The following is a 21,853-nucleotide window of genomic DNA, read 5'->3' as shown; positions in this document are numbered from 1 at the left end:
GAAAATGCTCCGATTGTACACAGCCTCTGTGTTGCTCTCTCTCAGCTACCAAAAAGGAAGGGAGGAAATACAGGAACAGTACCAGAAAGATATTTCTTGTCACTATGCAGGAGGGAAGAGATATGTTCAGCTCTTGTGGAAGTAGTAAAATCTTGCAGGTATCTACCACTTACTAGTAGGAAGTGCTATAAATCTGGACAGTAAGATACCAATGGATGGAGGAAACTCTTCTCTACTTTTTTAAATGCAATACTAACTAATATGCCTAAGGTCAGAAACCAAGACAATGAAAGTGATGATAGAAGGGAAACTGATTACTACTTCTGAATGTATTTTTCTCTTTCTAGCTTGTCTCCAAGTACTTACCTGAGTCTTTAATAATTCCACACATTTACGTAATTTTCCAAACACATTTGGACCTGTATATTTCTCCGGGCCAAAGCTATATTGTTGAATCCAATTACAACCTTGTGAAAAGAGAAGCTTTTCAGGAAGCTTGAAAAAAAAAGCATAAAAGCTATGAAATAATTAGTATTTTGCCCAAATAAGAGATACAAATACAAAACAGACTGGACCCTTTTCCCCAAATGTAATGATTGGCTCTTAACCAAGGATGTGAGTAAAACATTATTAAAAAATTTTAATAGTTTTATGCAAGGCACATTCTTATTTTAAAATATTCAAGTCCTGACAGTTCAAATGTAACAAACAAAAATGCATAGTCAACAGATCCAATCTCTTTCAATATAATATCTTTAACAAAAGGTATGTACTTTTAGGAATGATTCATCATAACTAAGCAATTTTAAAACACAAAGTAATTTAAATGAGTAATTTATAATATGTTTGCAGTATACTGTGAATCTCTTCATATCTTCTATGGTCTTAAATATCTTAGTCTTAGATCAGCAAAATAAATGGGTTCTACATCAGAGGGACACCTTTTAAAAACAAATTCTCAGTAAGAAGAATTTAGAACATGTCTTGAGAAAAATGTTCTCACTTTAAGTGATGTGAGAAATAGAATACTTTACATGAAAAGAACAAACTACCTGATTGTGAATTTTAAGGAAAAGTCTAAAGAGTATCTTTCTGGAATGGTTTGAATACAGTTCTACATAAGAGTCCAGGCAATGGATTAAGTGGTAACTCAGGATTTTTTCATTCTCTGATCATAAAAAAAAAAGGGTAATTAAAATGAAGCTATATCAATTTGCATGGGATTATACTAGAAGCATTTTCTAGGCTTAATATGTGACACCATACCTTTACGATATCTTTTTCTTTCATCCAAGATGGAAGTGAGAGGCCTTGGCTGAATATCTGAAATAGGACTGATCTTAATGCATCATAGTTATCTCCTTTGACTTGCCGAATACATTTAACATGATGACGACTAAAGAGTTCCTCATAAGCCTATTAAAAGCAGAAAAAAACACATGGTGAGTTTTTTGGTATTTTTGAAAGGAAAGCATCTAAAGAAAGGAAATAGAAAAACCATAGAACTTCAAATACAAATGGAAAAACTTTTAAAACAACAACAAATTATTGATTCATATTTGTATTATTTCACATTTCAATGTGAAGTCATATTATTTTTAAAGCATTTCATTTACACAGGTTCCATATCATCCAATACTAGAGCTAGTACCTAAACAGCAGGGACCACAATACAGTCTAGAAATAATAGTAAGAACTTTTAGTAAATACTAGCCACCCAGGTGCACTTGCAGTGACTGAGGAAATATTTAGAGCAAAACCATGTCAGCATAGTACAATAATTACCAATGTTACATTTTAAGTGAGTTGAGCCAAAGCAAGGAGGAATATCATTCCTGAAGATGAGAAAGAAAATTTAAAACAACTATAATGAAAATTGGCTTGGTAGATAGAAAAGAAAATGTTAAAAACAGGTGTAAAACTTTCTTCTGGGCATTCTTTCTGCCCCTATCAAGTAAAGTCCACCCATTATAAAAGGACCACATATGCTATCCTTGTTATGGGCCTGCTAAATAGCATCTAGGTAATCTTGCTAAAATTGCTAGCTTCATCTTGAGGTGAGGAAGCCCTTATAGGTGCCAATGCTACGCTGAAGTGCTCTGCCCAGAAGGGACATTTTCTGGTGAGAATTATGTCAAATGTGAAAGCAAAACAAATATTTTCAATGCCTTAACCAGTCAGTAGGACACTTTTTAGCCCAAATACCCAAACACTTCATTCTCTTATATATTTTTTTATCTGTTCTGGGATATGCTACCCACTTTGAACATTTATTCCTCATTAACTCAATTTCCCCTCCCAAAGACATATGATTTTCACTATACATTATATATTTCAAATATATCAAAGACCAAAAGAATTTACTTTCTAAATGATTGAAGACAAAAAGCCTTTTTTTTCTTGTCTTATTTTTAGAAATTACAAGAAATTTGCCTCACAAAACCCCAGAAGCTGATTCCTTCTTTGCAATGACTTTGTATTAGGGATTACATACATATTCTTCAGCACCTAAGTAAAACTGAAAAGGGCCCATTTTGGGGATCAGAAATTAAATTAGATTAAATAAAAATTGGTTCAGTGCCTGATAGGTTCATGTACTAAAAGTTGAAGATACAAAGATAAAAATGATGGAATCTCTCTGCAAGAACCTTATGGTCTATTGGAGTAAGGGAGGAGGTCACATAAATATTTAATGTTAATCTCTCTCTTTATAACAAGACTCCATCTTCTGACTTTCCTTTCTACCTTTGCTCAGCTGGTCTCTAGGCCTAAAATGCACTTCCTGCTCATGCACACCTTATAAAATCCCAGATTTCTTTCAAGTACAGATTGGTGGATCACTTCTAACTCCTTCTCCCTTCTGAAATTACTTTTTATGTATTTCTCTGTTCATACATAGTATTACTCTCTAGTAGAATACAATCGCCTAGAGGGCAGGTTTTGTTTTGGCTCAATGGCCCCAGCACCTAGTAAGTGCTTTAAAAAGGTTCACCAAATTATAATGAATTTGGAAAAGAGCTGTAACACTGGAATTTCTTAAATTATGAAACCTAGTTTAATTAGGTTCTTTTTAGCAGCAACAAAAATAAGTAGAATGTGTTGGGTTTAGATTGACGGAGTAATACTCATGGAATTTTAATGAACAAAACAGCAATTACTTGCATGTACCCCTTGGAAATAATTGGGCTTAACATTAAATGTTAATTTTCTTTTTCCCTGCTTTTAAAAATAGCAATACCTTCCTCATCAGCTTGGCTCGACTTGTTTCTCCTTTCCATTCTCTTGCACAATAACCAAGGAGATCAACTTCTGCCTCCACACTGAGGTTCTCTAGACCAAATTGAACATAAAAGCTGTTAATTTCCTTTTTCTTTTTCCCTCAGCTTCCTTCCTCATACCTCCCTTCCATGTCAGGAATAATAAAGAGCAAAAGGAGAATATTTACTTTTGAATTTTCTCTGCAGGTATCCACTCCACCTGAAATGTTAAAAAAGATAGTAATGTCAAATGGTGATTTATAAAAAAGTATTTAGTTCAAAAAGAGGCATTTTAAAAATGGCAGAAGTGGCAAAAGAACGTACCATTTTAAGCGATGTCCTAAATATAAATACAGGCTTCTGAAGTAGCAGAGGGTGGCAGCAAGAAACGATATGCCCAGCCTCACTGGTCCTTTTACAGTTCTCCATGCAACATCTAAAGCTTGATTTGTCACTGCTGTCCAGGGTTGAATTTTGTGGTTTCCTGCAATTAAAAAATAGACAGATGGATGGATGAATGGATGGATAGATAAGTACAACATGTTCTTTAGTTTTTATGTATTCAATTTTTTAAAAAGGTATCAATTGTATTAACTTCTCTTACCTAGTATAATAATCACTAAACACTAAAAAAGTTTTTTAATTAAAAAAGTTAGAAAAAATTTTAAACTCTTATCTTCTTAGAATTAATACTAGGCATTGGTCCCAACACAGAGTGTTAAGGGCTGGCAATGGGAGTTAAATGACTTGTCCGAGGTTACACAACTAGGAAGTATCAGGCCAGATTTTAACCCAGGGCCTCCCATCTCCTGGCCTGGTTCTTTATCTACTGAGCCATCTAGCTGTCTGGATTTTTAATTCTTAAATTATTCTTAAATTCTTAAGATTCTTAAAGATATTCAGAATTCTTGAAAAAATGTATCTGTTATATACACTATGGGTTCTTAAAGTCTCGTGTATTCAGCAGATATCACAGTCCAATTTACAAAGGAAACACTTCTGCTATTTTGCCATTTGTAGTAATTTCCTTGCATGTATTTAAACTGACAAAGGTCACTTTGTGGACACCTTTAAAATATTTAAGAAAGCACCAACAGCTAACATGTAGATAGTTTCTCCATACTAAGCCCAAGTTAGAAAGAAGAATAGTAATATTGGTCTGTGAATTGCCTTATAAATTAGGGGCATGTTTAAGAAAAAGAAATAAAATTCATGACATGAGAAATAAGAGATAAAACACTAAGCCCTGGAAAGTTCAAATTCTTTAGCCAATACGCAATTTAATAACAACAGTGGATGCATCTGATTAGACTGGGTTCCTTTCCCTAGACGTGGGAGGGAAACATGCAGACAGAAATAGCTATTATGATTTAATGAGTCCATTAAGTATGGCCCCTTTCACCAAAGGAATTCTATCCACCCAAGTGTTTATCCTTATCAGTCAGGATACTTAGGATGTGTTCAAAAGTGTCTAGAATCCACTTGCCCTAAATTGGTTATATTTGCATGCCTGGTAGAAAAGTCCACAGACCCTAAATCAAGAGCCAACCTATATAATTACATGCAGGGGATGATTGCTTGAGACTAGTGTAATGGGTTTTGATTTATCACTTAAAAGCAGAACCAATGATCAAGACCTTAGATAGCAAGAAGTTGGCCATAGTACATCCATATTCAATATCCTTTGCTCACAAGAACTCTGATTAATATAATAACCAACCATGATTCCAAAAGGATCAGTGATGAAAACATGATAGTCACTTCCTGATAAAGGGATAAAAGACAGTGCAGAATGAGAAATACACATACACGTATACACAGATATATGCTTTTCACATGGCTAATATGGGAATTTGTTTTTGCTTGTCTCTATTTATTACAAGAGCATTATTTTTCTTTTATTCCAATGGGATGATGGGTTATGCTATGGGGGCAAAATAGCCTCTAATAACAACAACACTAATAATAGCTTATATTATAGGCTGCTGTACAAAAAAAAAATTTAAGCAAATAAAATACAACTTTGCATTCCCAAGCTGAGGAAAAGCAGGGTTTTTTTTTTCTTGCTTATTTCTTAAGTGGCCTCCTTTCTTCAGTTACCCATTCAGGATCCCTTAGGGAGCACATGCCTTGCTTTGCCATTCTTAAGGTCAGCAAGATTATAAGCTTCAAAACTGCTTAGGGTGGTTCAGGCACTGGAGGTACTGTCATCAGAAATGTCAAACAAACTGCATACCACATGCTCTCCCTGATAACATATTAAACAGAAACTCTGATGCCTATCTCTCCATGACTGGGGATTGAAAGCTGACTTGGTTGGATTATACTCTACACATGCCTGTGAATTTGACTTTACCAAGTTCGTGACTTTTAAATTGCAATTCTAAAATTATAATACATTTTCTTTTTTTAAAAGAATAATCATAAATCCTTTGCTCTTTCCTTTAAAAAAAAGCATTATGGTTTAATCAAAGATGGCATCTGCTCATTAATGTTAAATGTGTCGAGGTTTGCATATAAAGTGACAACATTTTGCATATTCTTTTACTGCATGCAGACCATATTATGCTAGAAGGCATAACGTGGCATGTTAAATAACGGTGTCATGGAAGTAGCTGAAGTCAAAATGAGGAAGAAACCTTTAGAATAAGGACCCGCTCTCTCTTCCAGTTAGTTACATAATAATTTCCTCTATTCCATCTGTTTCAGTAACAAGCAAACGATACAACCACAGTTAAAACCACCTTAATTTTGATTCCAGGCATGTAGAATTTGTGGTATTGTGCAGGCTGAAGTTTACTTTCATACTAATGGCCAAGAAAGGGCTGGCTGAACCAAAATGAGCATAGAAACAAGATTTCCATGAGGTTTTAAAACTTGATAAGAAGATTCCCCACCCCTTCAAACATTAAAAGTGTTTGTTTACTTATAACATTTAATTACCTAATTATAAAATATTCTCATACATTATATCCATTCCTTCACAGAATTTTGAAGGCTATACTTTGATAAATTACTACAATTACTTTGTATAACTAAAGGTACTAAAACTATACTTCTTTTAACTCTAAAAATTGGTCCTACCAATTAGTTTGAACAAATGAGGTTTTCATTCTGCCTTTTTTAAACGCCACATTAACTATTCATGTGCATAGAGGAGAAAGGGAAAGCTTTAAAAATCAGAGAAAAATGGCATTTCTTGTTGCATTTTCCTTAGTTTTTACAGTGTCTGTCCAGTTCCAAATGTTTCCACTTCTGATGCTGGTAAGCATTTGAATGAACTATATTTACAAAACTTCACAGTGAATAACATTATATAATTTCACAAATTCTCATTTATAAGATTTCACTTGCCTTTCCTGTGTAAAAAAATATTCTATCAATAAGAGAATTATCATAATCAAAATAAAAAGAGTCAGATGAAATGGTCTATTTAAAAAGTATAAGAACAGATGTTGGGATGTCAGCAGGTGTTTTTCTTAGGATTATGAGGATCAAATGAGATAACAAATGTTCAGAGCTTTGCAAACCTCAAGGCATTACATAAATGCTAGCTATTATTCTCTTAAGATGCAGCAAATTGGATCAATTAGCTTCTATCTATTTTCTAAGAACAGAAAACTATCTCTACTTATTTAAAAGATTGAAATCATAAAATGGCATCACATATACAATAGAAATTGAATACAAAGTTATGGTAAAATAGTAAAATTGGGATTTTTATAATATACATTTTACAAACTTTTTTGACTTTCATTAATTGCTCTCAAAACTACACAAATACCTTCTGTCCCTAATAAATTAAAATAATTAGGGCAGCCTTGCAGTCTTGCAGTACTGTCTCTTATGTTTGGTTATCTTTCAGATACATTCATGCATATATACATTATGTCAAAGTGCCTAATGAATCCACTGAGAAATACTGGACATCTCTCCAAACACTAAATCTTGGATTAAAATTAGAACACTTTAAGCACGTTAAACCTCATAAATGCCTACAAAACAAAATTTAATTATGCCTAAGTCCAACCCTTTTATTTTTAAATTATCAACTTTGACCAAAGTGGGGGAAGTTAGCTCTCATATGAGTTAGATGAGTTAAAATTAGTCCTTGAGCTTCTGACAAGTTGCTACCACAGATTTGGTTGAGGGAAATATTAGTATCTCTAATTCACATGGCAAGACTGGTGATTTGCTTCCATTTGTTGTTGTGAATGCATTCTTCCTTTAACAATTTTTTCAAATTCTCAACATAACTTTGAAGTTTCTCCTAGTGAACAAAGTTCAGTAACATGAATTATAAGAAGAGGGAAAAAGAAATCCACCACAGAACTGAAGACTAGTAGAAGATATGGCTACAGTTATTTTAGCCTTTGTAGAGTAAATAATAAAAGTCAGAGAAAGGAATTTTAATATCCTAAAGGGGATTCTATGTACAATTTAATTAATTTCTTAAATCTGCCTCTCAATGAGTATGACTAATCCCTAGGACAAGCTCAGAGCAAGTTATTAATGATAATACATGATTATTTAGGAGGAGAAACTTAGTGATTACTAGGAATCAGGAAGGAACATGGGTTCACCAAAAAGTTATACAATGCCAGTTTTCTTTCTTTCCTTTTTAAAAAAATTTGATTAATAGACAGGCGGATCAGGGACTGCTATAGGAATAACATATCTATTTCAGAGAATGACATGGTACAGAGACTGGGGTGGGCCTCAAAAAACCTGAGTTCTAGTCTGTTCTATCACTGACTTGCTGCGTGACCTTAGGCAAATCCCTTGACATCTCTGGGTTTCTTCCACATTGATAAAATGAGAACATGATTCCTAAAGACAGCTCTACTATTCTGTGAGTCCAAAGATTTATTTTCATCATTTCACAAAATCCCCCATGATGTTTTCATGTATGTATTCTCATGATATCCTCTCACACATGTATTGAGAGCTATCTAAATGTGAATGGTTGTTGTCCTTGTTTTTAAAAATCAGCAATATGTCTTCCTTTAAAAACTTTTTTTTACCAATTACATGTAATAACAAATTTCTACATAAATTTTCCAAAGTTATATGACACAAATTGTCTCCCTTCCTCCCTCCTGCCACCTCAGCTGGCAAGCAATTAGATCTGGTTTATACATGTATTAACATACAAAACATACTTTCATATTGTTCATTTTTCTAAGTGAATAATCATATAAAACCAAAATCCCAAATAAACAAGTGAAAAATCATATGCTTTCATCTGCATTCCATATGTTTTCCTTTTAAAAGCCAGTTTATTTGATTTATATTGTGCTCAGTTTCATGTAGGGACTTAATATTTATTACTTTAGGAAGATGAGAAATTACAGTCAGGCATTTGCTTGCCATTGCTGTGAATAAAGTGAAACTTTGGAAATCCATTAAAAATAACACTTGAAATGTAAAATACACAGGTTTATTTTGCAAAAATATTTTTCTCTGCAAGCTCTATGGTTCTTCCTTAATTTCTATAAATCTAAAATACTTCACATGCCAAATGCAAACCTGAATGGCACTGGCAGAGCAGATGGGAGAGGAAAGGGAAGGCACATGATTGTCAGGATTGGTGAACTAGAAGCAACATTTGAACAACAAATTTAACAAATATGTTTCTTCCTAATTTTTCTTATGTTCCAAACATCCAATATTATGATTGTCAGCAAACCTAGTACAGAACTTAAGAGCTTGGAGGAGCCTTAGAAATCATGTTGAGCCAGTCTACTTTAACAGATGAGACAATTGGTACCTAAGTGACTTGACAAATGTTATACAGCTAATTAGTAACAATAATTGACATTTACATAGTGTTTTATGGTTGACAAAACACTTCTTGCACATGATTTTATCTTTACACAGTCCAATGAGGTAAGGACTATAGATATAATGTTATTCTTATTTTACAGAAAAGAAAATGAAGCCTGAGGAATGTTAAGTGAGTTTCCATATATTTACATAGCTCAGGACTTCTTGTGTGATGAACCCCTTTCACAGTCTGGTGAAACCTTCTCAGAACAATGTTTTTAAATATAGCTAGATGGTACCATGGATGAAGTATTAGACTTGGAGTCAAGACTTACCTACATTCAAATCTAACTTAAAACACTTCTTAGCTGCATGTCACTGGGAAAGTGATTTTGACCTCTTTCTGACTCAGCTTCCTCAACTATAAAATAGCAGTAACAAAAGTGCCTATTTTCCAGTGTCTTTATGAGGATCAAATGAGATGATATTTGTAAAGTGCTTTTCAAACTTTAAAGTGCCATATAAATGCTAGAGATTATTATTATACATAAGATAAAATACAAAGTAAATAAATTGTACTGAAGTACGGTTATCACAATATTTTTCAACCCTCATTTTCTGTCTTTTATTTTTTATAAGACAGAAGGTCAAGGGCTAGACAAACAGGGTTAAGTGACTTGCCCAACACACAGCTAAGAAGTGTTTAAGGCCAGATTTGAGCCCAGGTTCTCCTAATGCCAGGCCTGGCATCCTATCTACTATTCCACCTAGCTGCTCTTATCACAATATTTTAAAAAACCAATTCATAATCTTTAGGTTAAGAACTCCTGGTGTAGGTAATACATGTCAGAGGCAGGATTAAAATTCAGGTTTCTCCAAGTACTCTTTACACCAGTAGTATCAACCTTAAATAGAAACAGAGGCCACTAAAGCATACATAAGGATCCCCACAGGCCACAAATTGACTTAGTTTTAAAAATATAATATAATCTATGTTCTATTGTATTTTTATTTACTTTGTTAAATATTTTCCAATTACATTTTAATCTGGTTCCAGCTGCCCTTGGGAGTGTCAGTGCATGCATGCTACATGTTTGATATTTCAGCTCTACATCATTCTGCCTAAGCAAAGCCTACAAGAAAACCTAGATCTCTTCAATTCTAATGTGGTTTCCTTTCACTGTCGGAAGCTATTTCCATGCCTAACTCTTTATTATTTAAAGCCTTGGTCACAGCTAATTTAAAGCTATATTTGAAAACAAGTATTGAAGGACCCAGCAGGCATAGGACTGAGTGGGTAGTAAGGCTGCAAGTTAAAGAAGCAGCCAAAGTGGTTGGCATTAAAACCAATTTGCTCCTCACTCTCTGAAACCCAGACTGCTTGGCTATGCACACTCATGAGTCCCTGTCTTTCACAAGTACTGCCACTTATGAAAGCTTTTCACTATGATTGTATATATCCTTTCTAAAATAAAAGATGGCAATTATACAACGTATTACATTTTAGAATCTAAACTCTAGAGCTGGGATTCCAGTAGCAATTTCTTACATTCTGCTATGTCATTTATTCTTTTCTGTAATTTATAAAGATTTCAAGAAAATTAACATGCTCTACATGCTCAGGTTTTTATCATTCCAAGCTGTCTTTAATGACAGGATAATCCCATAGGATAGATTTAATTTACCATCTGGGAATACACTGGATTGGCCTATGTTTTAACATGCCCATGATTATATCATAAATATAATCTTTGCCCTTCCTCATAAGTGTTCAAATATTTGCAATGTCATGAATTTCATTGAACAAATATAAATATATATGGTGTAAAATACCTTTTTGCCTATGTGCATATATATTCTCTCAGAGTATGGAACTACTTTGACACATTTATGGAAAACCCTCATGCAAAAATTTAGAAAACAAGTATTAAATACCAATTATACAGAATCTAGAGAAAGATGGCAATATTATATTTTGTAATGTCATTTGTTTTATGTTGAAGTTTTTTAATTTTATGACTTTTATAAAAAAGAGGATAATTTTTCCTTAAATTATTTTTTATGTTCTACTTGAAAGTAAAAAACACAGACATTCATTTCCCTTTATAAGCAATGAACAAAGGTTTCTTAATTATTGATGTCATTAGCCTGAATGTTATTCCAGTCAAGTTCCTATATCCCTGAAGGGCTTATAGCTCCCTTTTAAAATTAATGTGAGTTCTCTAGTAGCACAGAAGAGTTTAAATGGGATCCATAGTTCTCTGCCATAAATATTATAGCATACAGACATACTATCATAATTACTTTATTTTGACCCCTCCCCTTGAGCATTATAATATACCACCCTTTCCAAACTTAAGAATAAATAGTTCCTTCCTTCCCTCCATCCTTGCTTGCTTCCTTCCTTCCTTCTCTTCCCTCTTTCCTTCTCTTCCCTCTTTCCTTCTCTTCCTTCCTTCCTTTCTTCCTTCCTTCCTTCCTTTCTTCCTTCCTTCCTTCCCTTCTTCCTTCACTCCTTCCTAGATCCAGGAAAGTATCAAAGTATAAATTTCACTGTTCAATCAATCAATTATTTGGCTAATTGCTATAGCTTGCTGAGATCTCAAGCTTTGATGATATCATTTAATATGTTAGCCATATTTCCTAGCTTTGTATCATCTGTAAATTTAATAAGTAAAATATTGATTTCTTCATTCAAGCCACTAATAAAAAGGTTGAATTTCAGTGGGTGATCTGGGATTAAGTGTGGAATATAATTAGAAAACATCAGTGTGATCTAATGGAAAAGATACTCCTTTGTATTTGAAAGACCAGAATTTGAGTCCTAATTCTCTCACTTTTTTTATGACCATAAGCATTTGATTGCTTTGAGCTCGAGTTTCCTTATGCATAAAGTGAGAATATCAGATAAAATCTAGTCTTAGTCATTAGATCATCCCAATTTGCTTATCATTTCATTTGATTTCTGAACCTCAATTTCCAATTGCAAAATTCTGCCTTTTAAACTGTTTTCTTTTTGAACTATTTCCCACTTTTCTTGCCAGATCTCTTCCATCTTTCTCATGATCTCAGATTTGAACTCTTCAAGAGCTTGTGACCAATTTTCATTTTTTTGGGAAGGTTTGGATGTCTTTACTTGTTTGTCCTCTGCTTTCTGGATTTTTTCTGTGCAAAAGTTATCAAGTATTAGAGCTTTTTTCTTGGTCTTTTTGGTGGTTATTTCTTGGGCCTTGCTTGTCATCATTATGCTGGTTTTTCTTTCTCAGCCAGAAATCTGAGTGAGGCAGGCAGGCTCTCTGTGTATAGAGCAGTGGTTCCCAAACTTTTTTGGCCTACCACCCCCTTTCCAGAAAAAATATTACTTAGCCACCTGGAAATTAGGTTTTTTTTTTTTTAATAGCAATTAATAGGAAAGATAAATGCATCTGTGTCACTGTCCCCCAGGATTGCTGCAGTACCCACCAGGGGGCGGTGGCGCCCACTTTGGGAATCACTGGTATAGAGCTAAGGAGCAGTTTTTGCCTGAGGCTACTTTGCAAGTCTCCTTGCTTCAACTGTCTGCTAGGCCTCTGCTGTCCACAGCCCCTCTCAGCTTCACTCCTGCACCCAAGGTCTGTGTTCCCCAGCCTCCTGGGGTCTCTGGTCTAGCTGTTCTCAGGGTCAAGCCCCTGGTAGTCCTAGCTAGCTGCCCAGAGCCTGGAAATTGGCCCACGCTTGCTCCTCTGCCTGAGGTTCTCCCCTGAGTCTCAGCAGCTGCTTCCACTGTCTGCTGCCTCTTTCAGCTCCACTCCCGAGCCCAAGGTCTGCACTCTCTAGCCTCCTGGGGTCTCAAGTCTTTCTGCTCTCAGGAGCAAGCTCCTGGTGGTCCCAGTTAGCTGCCAACAAACTAATTTTGCCTCCCTGCTCGCTCTAACTCTGGCACAAAGCCTCTGACTCTGGTACTGTGGGTGGGGTGTGGCAAGGTTGATCAGCTCGCGTTTTGGTGGGAGCTATTCCCCCCCTTATATTATGGAAATGCCCAAATCCCACATACATTCAATACTACTCCCTATTGTGGGGTCCCTTCTTTCATCTGGATTTGGTTTTTTTGTCCTTTGGAAGTATGCTGGTGGTCAGTAGTGAGGAGAGTTAAACGCCTTGTTCTACTCTGCAGCCATCTTAACCCAGAGGTGTCATCATTAAATCATCTCAAAGACTTTTCCAGTTCTAAATCCTATGGTCCTAAGTAAACTTGGAGTAAGAACACCAGACTTTGAACCTGCTTTGCCAATGATCACTCTCTAATCTTAAGAATTGAACAAATAATTTACCATTGAGTTTCAGTTTCCTCACCTGTAAAATGGGGATACTGATACTTACATATCTGCTTTCATATATATGTTGTAAAGATCAAATTAGAGGATTTTTTAAAATTACAAAGTATTTGTAAGCACAAACTATTCTCACTCCACTGTCATCTGCTCCTACCCACATTGTACCAGATTGCCAAAGTTCCTTTCTGGAGATAATCCCTCAATCTTATTCCTTGAACTTTGTTGTTTAACCCAAAAGAGTCACTCAGGCTAGATAGAAAGGGTCTTATGGATGAGCTTTGCAGTGGGAGAGGATATTTTATGGAATTATAGCATTTGGAAGAAGGCTGAATCTGATGTAGATACCCTGCAAAGTATGCCTGAAATACTCACTGTTAAGTATGGAGACCATTATCTGTCCCTTCCTCATAGACAATTCTCTATAAACCCCAAGAGCAATGATTCCAAATCAAAACATAAAGGAATGGTTCAACACAAAATGATGTATAGATGTGATATCTTAGATAAATCATTTCTTTTCTCTGGGCCTCAAGTCTCTATTTGTAAAGCAATGGCACAAATGAGATGTTCCTGAGGTCCCTAATAGCAAATAAAAGTCTTATGACATAAACTTTCTACTCAGTTTCACTACCACTCTAAAAAGGAGTTTTTTTCTGGGAGAGATTATTATCTTTTCCAAATTCATCCCATCTCAGACTGTCCAGAAACAGAGAAGTCCCATCATGAAGCACCCCAAGATGCTGTCTTGATACCAGGATCTCATTACATTCTGAATAAAAACATATTTTTCAATGTAGAGCAATGCTTAGGCATTTCTATTTTAAAACTGAAAGTCTGTTAGGTAGCTAATAACACCTGATATCAGGTTTTAAAAATGGTAGAAATAATATGCATGAATATAAAATTCTAGATTTTATTTATTTAGACTTAGAGATCATCAAGAGTAAACCGAGGGCTCTAAAAGGTTAAGAGACTTGCCCAGGGTCACATTAGTATGAATCTCAGGTAGAATTTGAACTGGGGACTTTGGACTTGAACTCTAGAACTCCATCTACAATATCATCACACCTTTAGACTTTATGTTCCAAAAGCAAGGCTCTGCTATTCAGAATATTGAAAAGGTGCTAATAAAGGTAATATTTGAATCTCATTATTAAATATCTACAAGAACTCTAAAGACTGTCTAAAACAGAAATGTTTGCTCTTGAAGGGACCTATGATTTCATTATCAGAGGGAGCTTCCAGTGAGGGGCTCTCTCTACAAAAACAGATAACTTTTTGTGTCATAGACCCCTCTGGCAGTCTGATGGTTATCTCAGGAAAAAAATTTAATGTATAAAATGAAATATGTAGGATTACAAGGAAATCAATATTACTGAAAGATAGTCATCAAAACATTAAATGAACAAGTTCATAGACTCCAGGTCTAAAATCCTATCTTAATTGCCCAGGGCAAAGAAAGATTATTATGATTTGCTGAGCGTCACATAGCCAGTCAGTGGTGGGACTTGAATACAGGTCTTCCCAAATGAGGACAGTTTTCTATCCACTATGAGACACTATCTCTATGACTTTAAATAAATGTAACAAAAAAAGACTTTCAATCAAAATAGAAAGCAATGCTGGTCATTTGTCCCAAAACCAGTTTGAAACATTTTTTCCATACTTTAAATTCTATCAAAGCTGAAATGAATATCAAACATTAAACAGGAAATACCCCCCCAAAAAAAATGAAAACAAAACAAAATGACACTTAAAGCAGGAAGTCATGTGATTTTTCAGGGTGTAGTTATAAAAATTCTTATAAGCACATTCTGGTTCACCCCTCTCCACCCCCACTTCTCCGTCTCTCTTTTGTTTCTCCTTTAATATCTCCAAGTTTTTCTTTTGAAATCTCCAAACATATTCTGTGTAGTATTTCAGACCATCTTCTTCTATATTAGCTATGTTCCTTACTTAGTCTTCCAGACATTTTAACTTCAGTCCCAAACCCACTCTCATTCTTGGTAAAAGCTTCTGCCAGCACCATTCTCTCACCTCAAATGACCTAACTACCTGAAAAGTTACTGTCTATTCTTTCTTTGGGATGGGTTATCTTTTTCCTATCTATGACTATAGATCCAGAAGGGAGAAGAGGGCTTAACCAAAGATTCAAGGAAATAAGAAGCAATTTAATTGATATGACTATTTGTATCTTTTTTCCCCCAGAGATAGAGACATAACCAAGGTTAAATTTACTCTAATTATAAAGATTTTAACAGGATTCATAAACCTTTATGCAAAAAGTATAATAATTATTGTTATATATGTGTCTATTTTGTATTTCAGTTAAGGGAGGTAGAGAAGAAGGACATTCACCCAGTTTGCTTATGTGGGAAATGAAGGGTTAGATTAGCTATGGTCCCTAAAGTTCTATCCAGCTCTAATGTTCTATGAGAATTTGGGAAAATATGGGGAAGGAAAGGGAGAGAAATGTAACTGGAGAGAGAGAAACGCAAAAAAGAGAAGCAGAAATAAAACCATATAAAGCACATTGCACAGAGAAACAGAAGATAGGGTTAGAAAGGAAGGAGTAAAAGGTGTGGAGGGGCCCCAGGGGTAGCAGTAGGTAAGCTATTTGCCACATCCTGAGCTGTGTAACAGACTCCTGTCTAGATTACTGTGGTCTGGGGACAGCCTAAAACTAGGAACTGGGAGGTTTGTGTTCAAGTACAAGTGATGGAGGGGCTAAGTAATTTTTTTCTCTTATAGGAAGATAAGGGGGCTGATGTGATTAATATGATTAATATGCTAACATGTGCTGTATATTCTCAAAAGAGCAGATAATATAAAAAGATATGGGCCCCAACTGAAAAGAAAATTATTCCTTTAGTAGTTAAGGTAAGCTAATTTGCTGGATCAGATTTTAGTCTAGTCATCCAGAATTAAAGATAAAGTCTAATTGATTGACCTTGCCTAGGTAAATAGCCAAGAATCAGAGAAGCTTCCTAAGGGATGTGTCACAGAAATTACAGCTGAAAGGATAGGAGGGGTCATCTATGCACAGCCCTTCATTTCAGAGAGAAAACAGATTCAGAAAGTAACTTGTCCGCTATCACTCAGATAAGTAGCAGAAGTAGGCACTAAAATCTAGTTTTCCAAACTTTAAGTCCAGTTCTTTTCCACTATACGTTGTTGCCCTCCAATGCAAAAGGATGATTAGAGACTAACCACTCTACCACTGAATTTGGTGAAGCTGATCAGAGAGAACTTTCTATCAAAATCCAGGAATGTGGGTGTTGGAGCTAAGAGTATTATTGATTCTTACCACTCTGAAATCATAAATGGCCAGCTAGTCACTGTTCCCAAATCTTCAACTGTATTTACAGGGTAGGGGGTAGGATGGAGGGGAGTGTAGGGGGAAATATTCTGAACTCCAAAAAAATGGACACATTTAATAATAATTATTATTACACTTATTGTGTAAAGTTGTGTGAACCCTGTCAAAATATCAAATCTTCATCATGTCTCTCTTAGAAAAAATGACAAAAACATATAAATTAAATTGTTTTTTATTTTCTTGAACCTTTGAATAAGCCCTCTTCTCCCTTCTGAATTTGTGGTTACAGATAGGAAACCCTACATATAAAGAATAGATGGTAAAATTTCAATTTGTTAGGTAGTTTGAGGTGAGAAAATGGTGCTGACAGTGTGACCACAATAATATAATAGTAGAGATGCAATCATTCTCCATGTTGAACCTGGTCCTTAGGCTATAGTTTTCCTACCTTGCCCTTTTATTTTGTATATAGGATAACTAGAAATATAACTAACCCCTAGCAATTGTGGGAACAGCTAAATTAGCTTGGGAAAGGGTGAACAGAGTGGGCTAAAGCAGCCCATTTGAGTAAGAGGAAGAAGCTTCCTAGTTTTGCTAACTAGCTCAGTGGCTTCAAAGTGCCTGAAGGCATGGAAATTCTCTCAGTGCCTTCTAAATTTGAGTGCTTAGGGAAAAAAAGTCCTATTCATCTTACCCTAGGTATGATCTTGGAGGTAATTGTTTTTGCTTGATGATGTTATGATTAAAAATCTCTGGAGATTGTATATTATTTTATAATGATTTATTAGTAAAGCAGAGAGAGAGGGAGGGAGGAGGGAGAGATGGAGAGAAAATCATTTGGCTAGTCAGGCCACTTAGTGATAATATTAGTGCATACATTTGGGACAAGCATTGTAGTTGAAAAACAAGTTGGGTCTAGACTTGATAGAAGAAGAGATTGAACAGAATTGTAGTAGGTAAATTGCTCACTGCTTTTAATGACTCCAAGGTATGGCCCATTTCAGATTCATCTTTTTAATACAAATATCTTTCTTGTGATAGTGTGAGATTGGGAATTTTGGACTGCCACATTCTGTGCATAATCAAAGTGGTGGGTGATTAAGGGATGAGTTGAGAGAAAAACGTTAGATCCAAACAGGCATCAGCATATGTCCAATATGACCAAAGCAAAAGAATAATGAAGGATATCACTGTGGAACTGTTTGACAGAGAAAAGGAGAGAGCCAGTCTAATGGCATATGTTACACAGGTACTATATATATGAATGCATCTGTGTGTATATGTATGTATATATACACATACATGTATGTATACACATATACATATATGCACATGCATATATACATATACACATACATGCATATAAGTTAAGAATACTTTCTCTACATGTAAAACTAGAGAAAGTTTTTAATTTCATACAAGTGAGATCCTAAAGTTGAGGCACTGGAGTAGTTAGGCTAGGGCTGGGTCCAACAAAGCTTATCTGCTTATCCCCTGTGTGGATAGTTATCCTGCCTCCATATCCCCCAAGATGCTAGGGGGCTCTCTAATCACATTTTCTTTAAAGATAGATGAAGGGGCCTGAAATTCAGGTTAAACCCATAAATATGAGGTACCCTTAATTTCAGTGCATCCTTAAATTCTCAAAATATTCCTCAGCCAGAGAAGTTCAAGAATGATCGATTTCTCAGGGCAAATGTACCCTCTGTACCCACCTACATCCCTCCTACCCACTCTCAAAAGGAAAAATTTAAAATAGATATAAGCATTTTAGACCCTGAGGCTACAGAAACAAAAAGTTTGGGTTATTTGCTCAAGCAAATTTCTTAACTCTTGAAGATTTTACAAACATTTTAGAAATACATAATTAAAAAATACTGTACATATTACTACAAATGTCAAATAGCTGAACTAAAGAAAATCACATTTAAGTTATTAAAAGATGGAGCAAATGTTCTTATGTCATGAAGTTGCAAGTACTTGGGAGAGAACTTAGCACTAAACTGTATAACAATAATAAGAGCCAGTACCCAATGTTATGATAGAGGGGAGAGAGTCTATATGGGGTGAGACTCTCTTCTAGCTCTTCCCTCCTGCCAAATATACACTCTAGAGACTTTGAAGGGGTATCACCCTGAAACTGGGTGGCCTGGATGGTCGTGCTGCTCCACAGAAGTTGGGGACGAGACTTCTCTATAAGATGAGTTATTGGGTACCCTAATCCGATTCGAATGAGGGTGGGGTTCAGGCAAGCTTCACCCGAGGTCAGTCAACTTCATATTGGATGGTCTGGCTTCAAGATGGAGGCAGCCAGACCAAGCTGTGATTCCCCTCCCCCTCATCTCTCAGGTACTCTGAACACGATCTGACTAATAAATGTCTTTTATTAATATCAATATAGGGATTGGGGAAAGGGATGAAGGGCAGAGGGATTCTGGGGTGCCCTCTTCTCTATTTCTATGGGGTCCTTCAGTCGTGTGGTTTGGGGTTCCCACTCCTAAGAATCTCCCCTTGCCCCTTCTCCTTCAGTTTCTATTTCTATTTCCTGTTTCTATCCTTTTCTATAATTTCAAGTCAAACCAGAAAGGGTCTCTCAGCAAGGTTGGATAATGGGAGAAGGAGCCTAAGAGATCGCTCCCAAAATGGAATCCCAAAACTTAGCTGACTCATTTTTTTGAAGTCTTGCTGTGTGGGAAACGATGGGATGCCTTTGACCAGGGAATCAGGGTTTCAATGTCCAAAGAAAGATCCTCAGGAAGCCCTCAGGACTGGATCGGAGCTGAGATGTTCTCCTCCTCCCTCTCTCAGTCCTCCACCCAAAGTTCTCCTTCTCCTTCCTCCTCTGGAGAATTACCCAGAATCCTCCCTCTGGTCCCAACTGTCAGTAACTGTCACCAACAGCCTTCTTCTGGCTCTTTTTGTCCCATCCCCCATCCTTACAACTGACTTTCTGGACTTAGCCTCCTTTCCAGCAGGTACCCTTTATCTTTGCTCCTTTAGGTACCCTCTGTCTTCCCCTCACCTTCTTTTCCATCCCCAAGTAATGTGTTGTTTTCTCCCATTAGAATGTAATTAGCTTCTTGAGGTCAGAGATTGCCTTTTTGCTCATATTTACATTCCTAATGTGTAACACACAATGACTAGAGTGTATGTGTTGAATATTCTTTATCTATCTAAAAATAGGGAAAATAAGAGCAGTATAATTATGGTCAAATTAAGAATCTTTTTCTGCTTTTCTAAAAACCTTGAAACGAAATTAGAATTTTTTTCTTTCAGAAATCTTCATAATGAGTACTTTTTAAAAATTGGAAAACATGAAAATAATAAAATAAAAATATTTTCCTTTCTTTCATGGATTTATGCTACAAAAGCATTACAAATTCAAAGATTTAGAAGTGGAAAGAATTTTAGAGACTATCTAGTGCAACTCCTTAATTTTTTGGTTGTTGTTCAGTTATGTCCAACTATTCACAATCCTATTTGGGATTTTCTTGGCAAAGATACTGGAGTGGTTTCCTTTTTTTTTTTTTTAAGGCTAATTTTATAGATTTGGAAACTGAGGCAAACAGGATTAAGTAACTTGCCCAAGGTCACATAGCTACTAAGTGTCTAAAGCCAGATTTGAATTTAGGAAGATGAGTCTTGTGACTTTGGCACCTAGCTACCCCTTAGACATAAAGGAAAAAAAAGTCCAGAGAGATGACGAGATTTTACCACAGTTTGACAGGTGAATTGAGACTCTGACTCCCCATTAGTTAACAGATTATTAAAGTCATATGTAGTTCAGTGGATAGAGTGCTAGACTTGGAGTCAGGAAGATCTGAGTTCACAATTGACCTCAGTCACTTGTTAGTTGTGTGGCTCTGAGCAAGAGACTTAATTTCTGTTTTCAGTTTCCTCATCTATAAAATGGGGATAATAATAGTGCCTACCTCCCAAAGTTGTTGTGAGGCTCAAATGAGATAATAATTGTAAAACACTTAGCAAACTGCCTGGTACATAGTCAGCAGTACAGAATGTCAATGATTATATGTAAAATCATGTCTCACTATTAAGGTAAGCTTTAGGGAATACACTTAAACTGAGTCATATTCTGTCACCTAGTCAGAATATCAAAGAGTTTAGAATATTCCAATCACCCAGTGATTATGCCCTGAAATGAAAAGATTTTTATCTTGGAAAGAATGACCAGTAAGATTTTCAGCAGCAAGTTCCATCACGAAACTACTTCAGGTATTAGCAAGCTGACTACAGGAATAGGCACGTTTTATCCGACTCACATTAAACTAAGACCAAGACAGTCAAGCCAGTGAATAGAATACACAGACACACATGGAACAGATTTTTTTTTAAGTAACCCTATAAGTTCGATTTTCCCATTACCCTTTTACTGAAAACATAGTCCTAAAAGCATTCAGTTTAGTCCATTTTCTTTTAAAGGAGAAACTTAATTTTTCTCATTCCTTTATTATTGGTCTTAAAACTCAGTCACAGACTACCATAAAAGTCTCTTGTTTACTAAATGGTGGGTGTGGCTCATTGCTCATTGCTGGTGATTTCTAATTTCTTTACAGTTGTTTGACATAAGAAACATACAGACAAAAAGCAATTCTCAATTTTTCTGGGCTTGGAAAGATAGCACATCAACAACTATTAGTACAAGTAAAAAACTAAACAAAGTATTTTACAACTGAAATGGAAAAACTCAGAGAGGGTTATGGAAACGAAGAAAAAGTTGGTAGCTACGATAATCTGTCATAGTCTAAACTTGTCAAAGTCTGAAAACTTTTATTTCAGAAGCCTCTGCTTTTTCCATGTTAAAAGTTCTTTCTCAGGCTTGAAAGCCCTTGCTATTATCTCCATTTAGTCTTTCAGATTTTAAAACCAGAAGGGACCTCGGTCTGACCTCCATATTCTAGGGGTGAGGAACCCAAAGCTCGTTAAGATGCACATGTATTATCTCAATAGATGCTGAAAAAGCCTCTGACAAAATACAGCATCCATTCCTATTGAAAACATTGAAAAGTATAGGAATAGAAGGACCCTTCCTAAAAATAATAAACAATATATACCTAAAACCATCAACAAGCATTATATGCAATGGGGATAAATTAGAAGCCTTCCCAATAAGATCAGGAGTGAAACAAGGATGCCCATTATCACCTCTATTATTCAACATAGTACTAGAAACACTAGCA

General features: G+C 35.6%; 1 protein-coding gene across 1 annotated transcript in view; it reads right to left on the bottom strand.

Moving 5' to 3' along the window:
- Positions 1 to 21,853, bottom strand: part of OTULINL (OTU deubiquitinase with linear linkage specificity like) — a 42,805-nt gene that overhangs the window by 2,767 nt on the left and 18,185 nt on the right. The window contains exons 2-6 of the mRNA XM_044657887.1: positions 3,582 to 3,741; positions 3,446 to 3,477; positions 3,239 to 3,330; positions 1,267 to 1,416; positions 367 to 495 (exon numbers count right to left, since the gene is read on the bottom strand). Of these exons, the coding sequence (XP_044513822.1) occupies positions 367 to 495; positions 1,267 to 1,416; positions 3,239 to 3,330; positions 3,446 to 3,477; positions 3,582 to 3,741 (563 nt within the window). The remainder of the gene's footprint in view (positions 1 to 366; positions 496 to 1,266; positions 1,417 to 3,238; positions 3,331 to 3,445; positions 3,478 to 3,581; positions 3,742 to 21,853) is intronic.

The sequence above is a fragment of the Gracilinanus agilis genome, chromosome 1 (assembly GCF_016433145.1).
Source record: "Gracilinanus agilis isolate LMUSP501 chromosome 1, AgileGrace, whole genome shotgun sequence".
NCBI classification, from domain to species: Eukaryota; Metazoa; Chordata; class Mammalia; order Didelphimorphia; family Didelphidae; genus Gracilinanus; species Gracilinanus agilis.
Note: the sequence above shows the minus strand (reverse complement) of the source record. Positions and strands in the feature narration are given on the sequence as shown.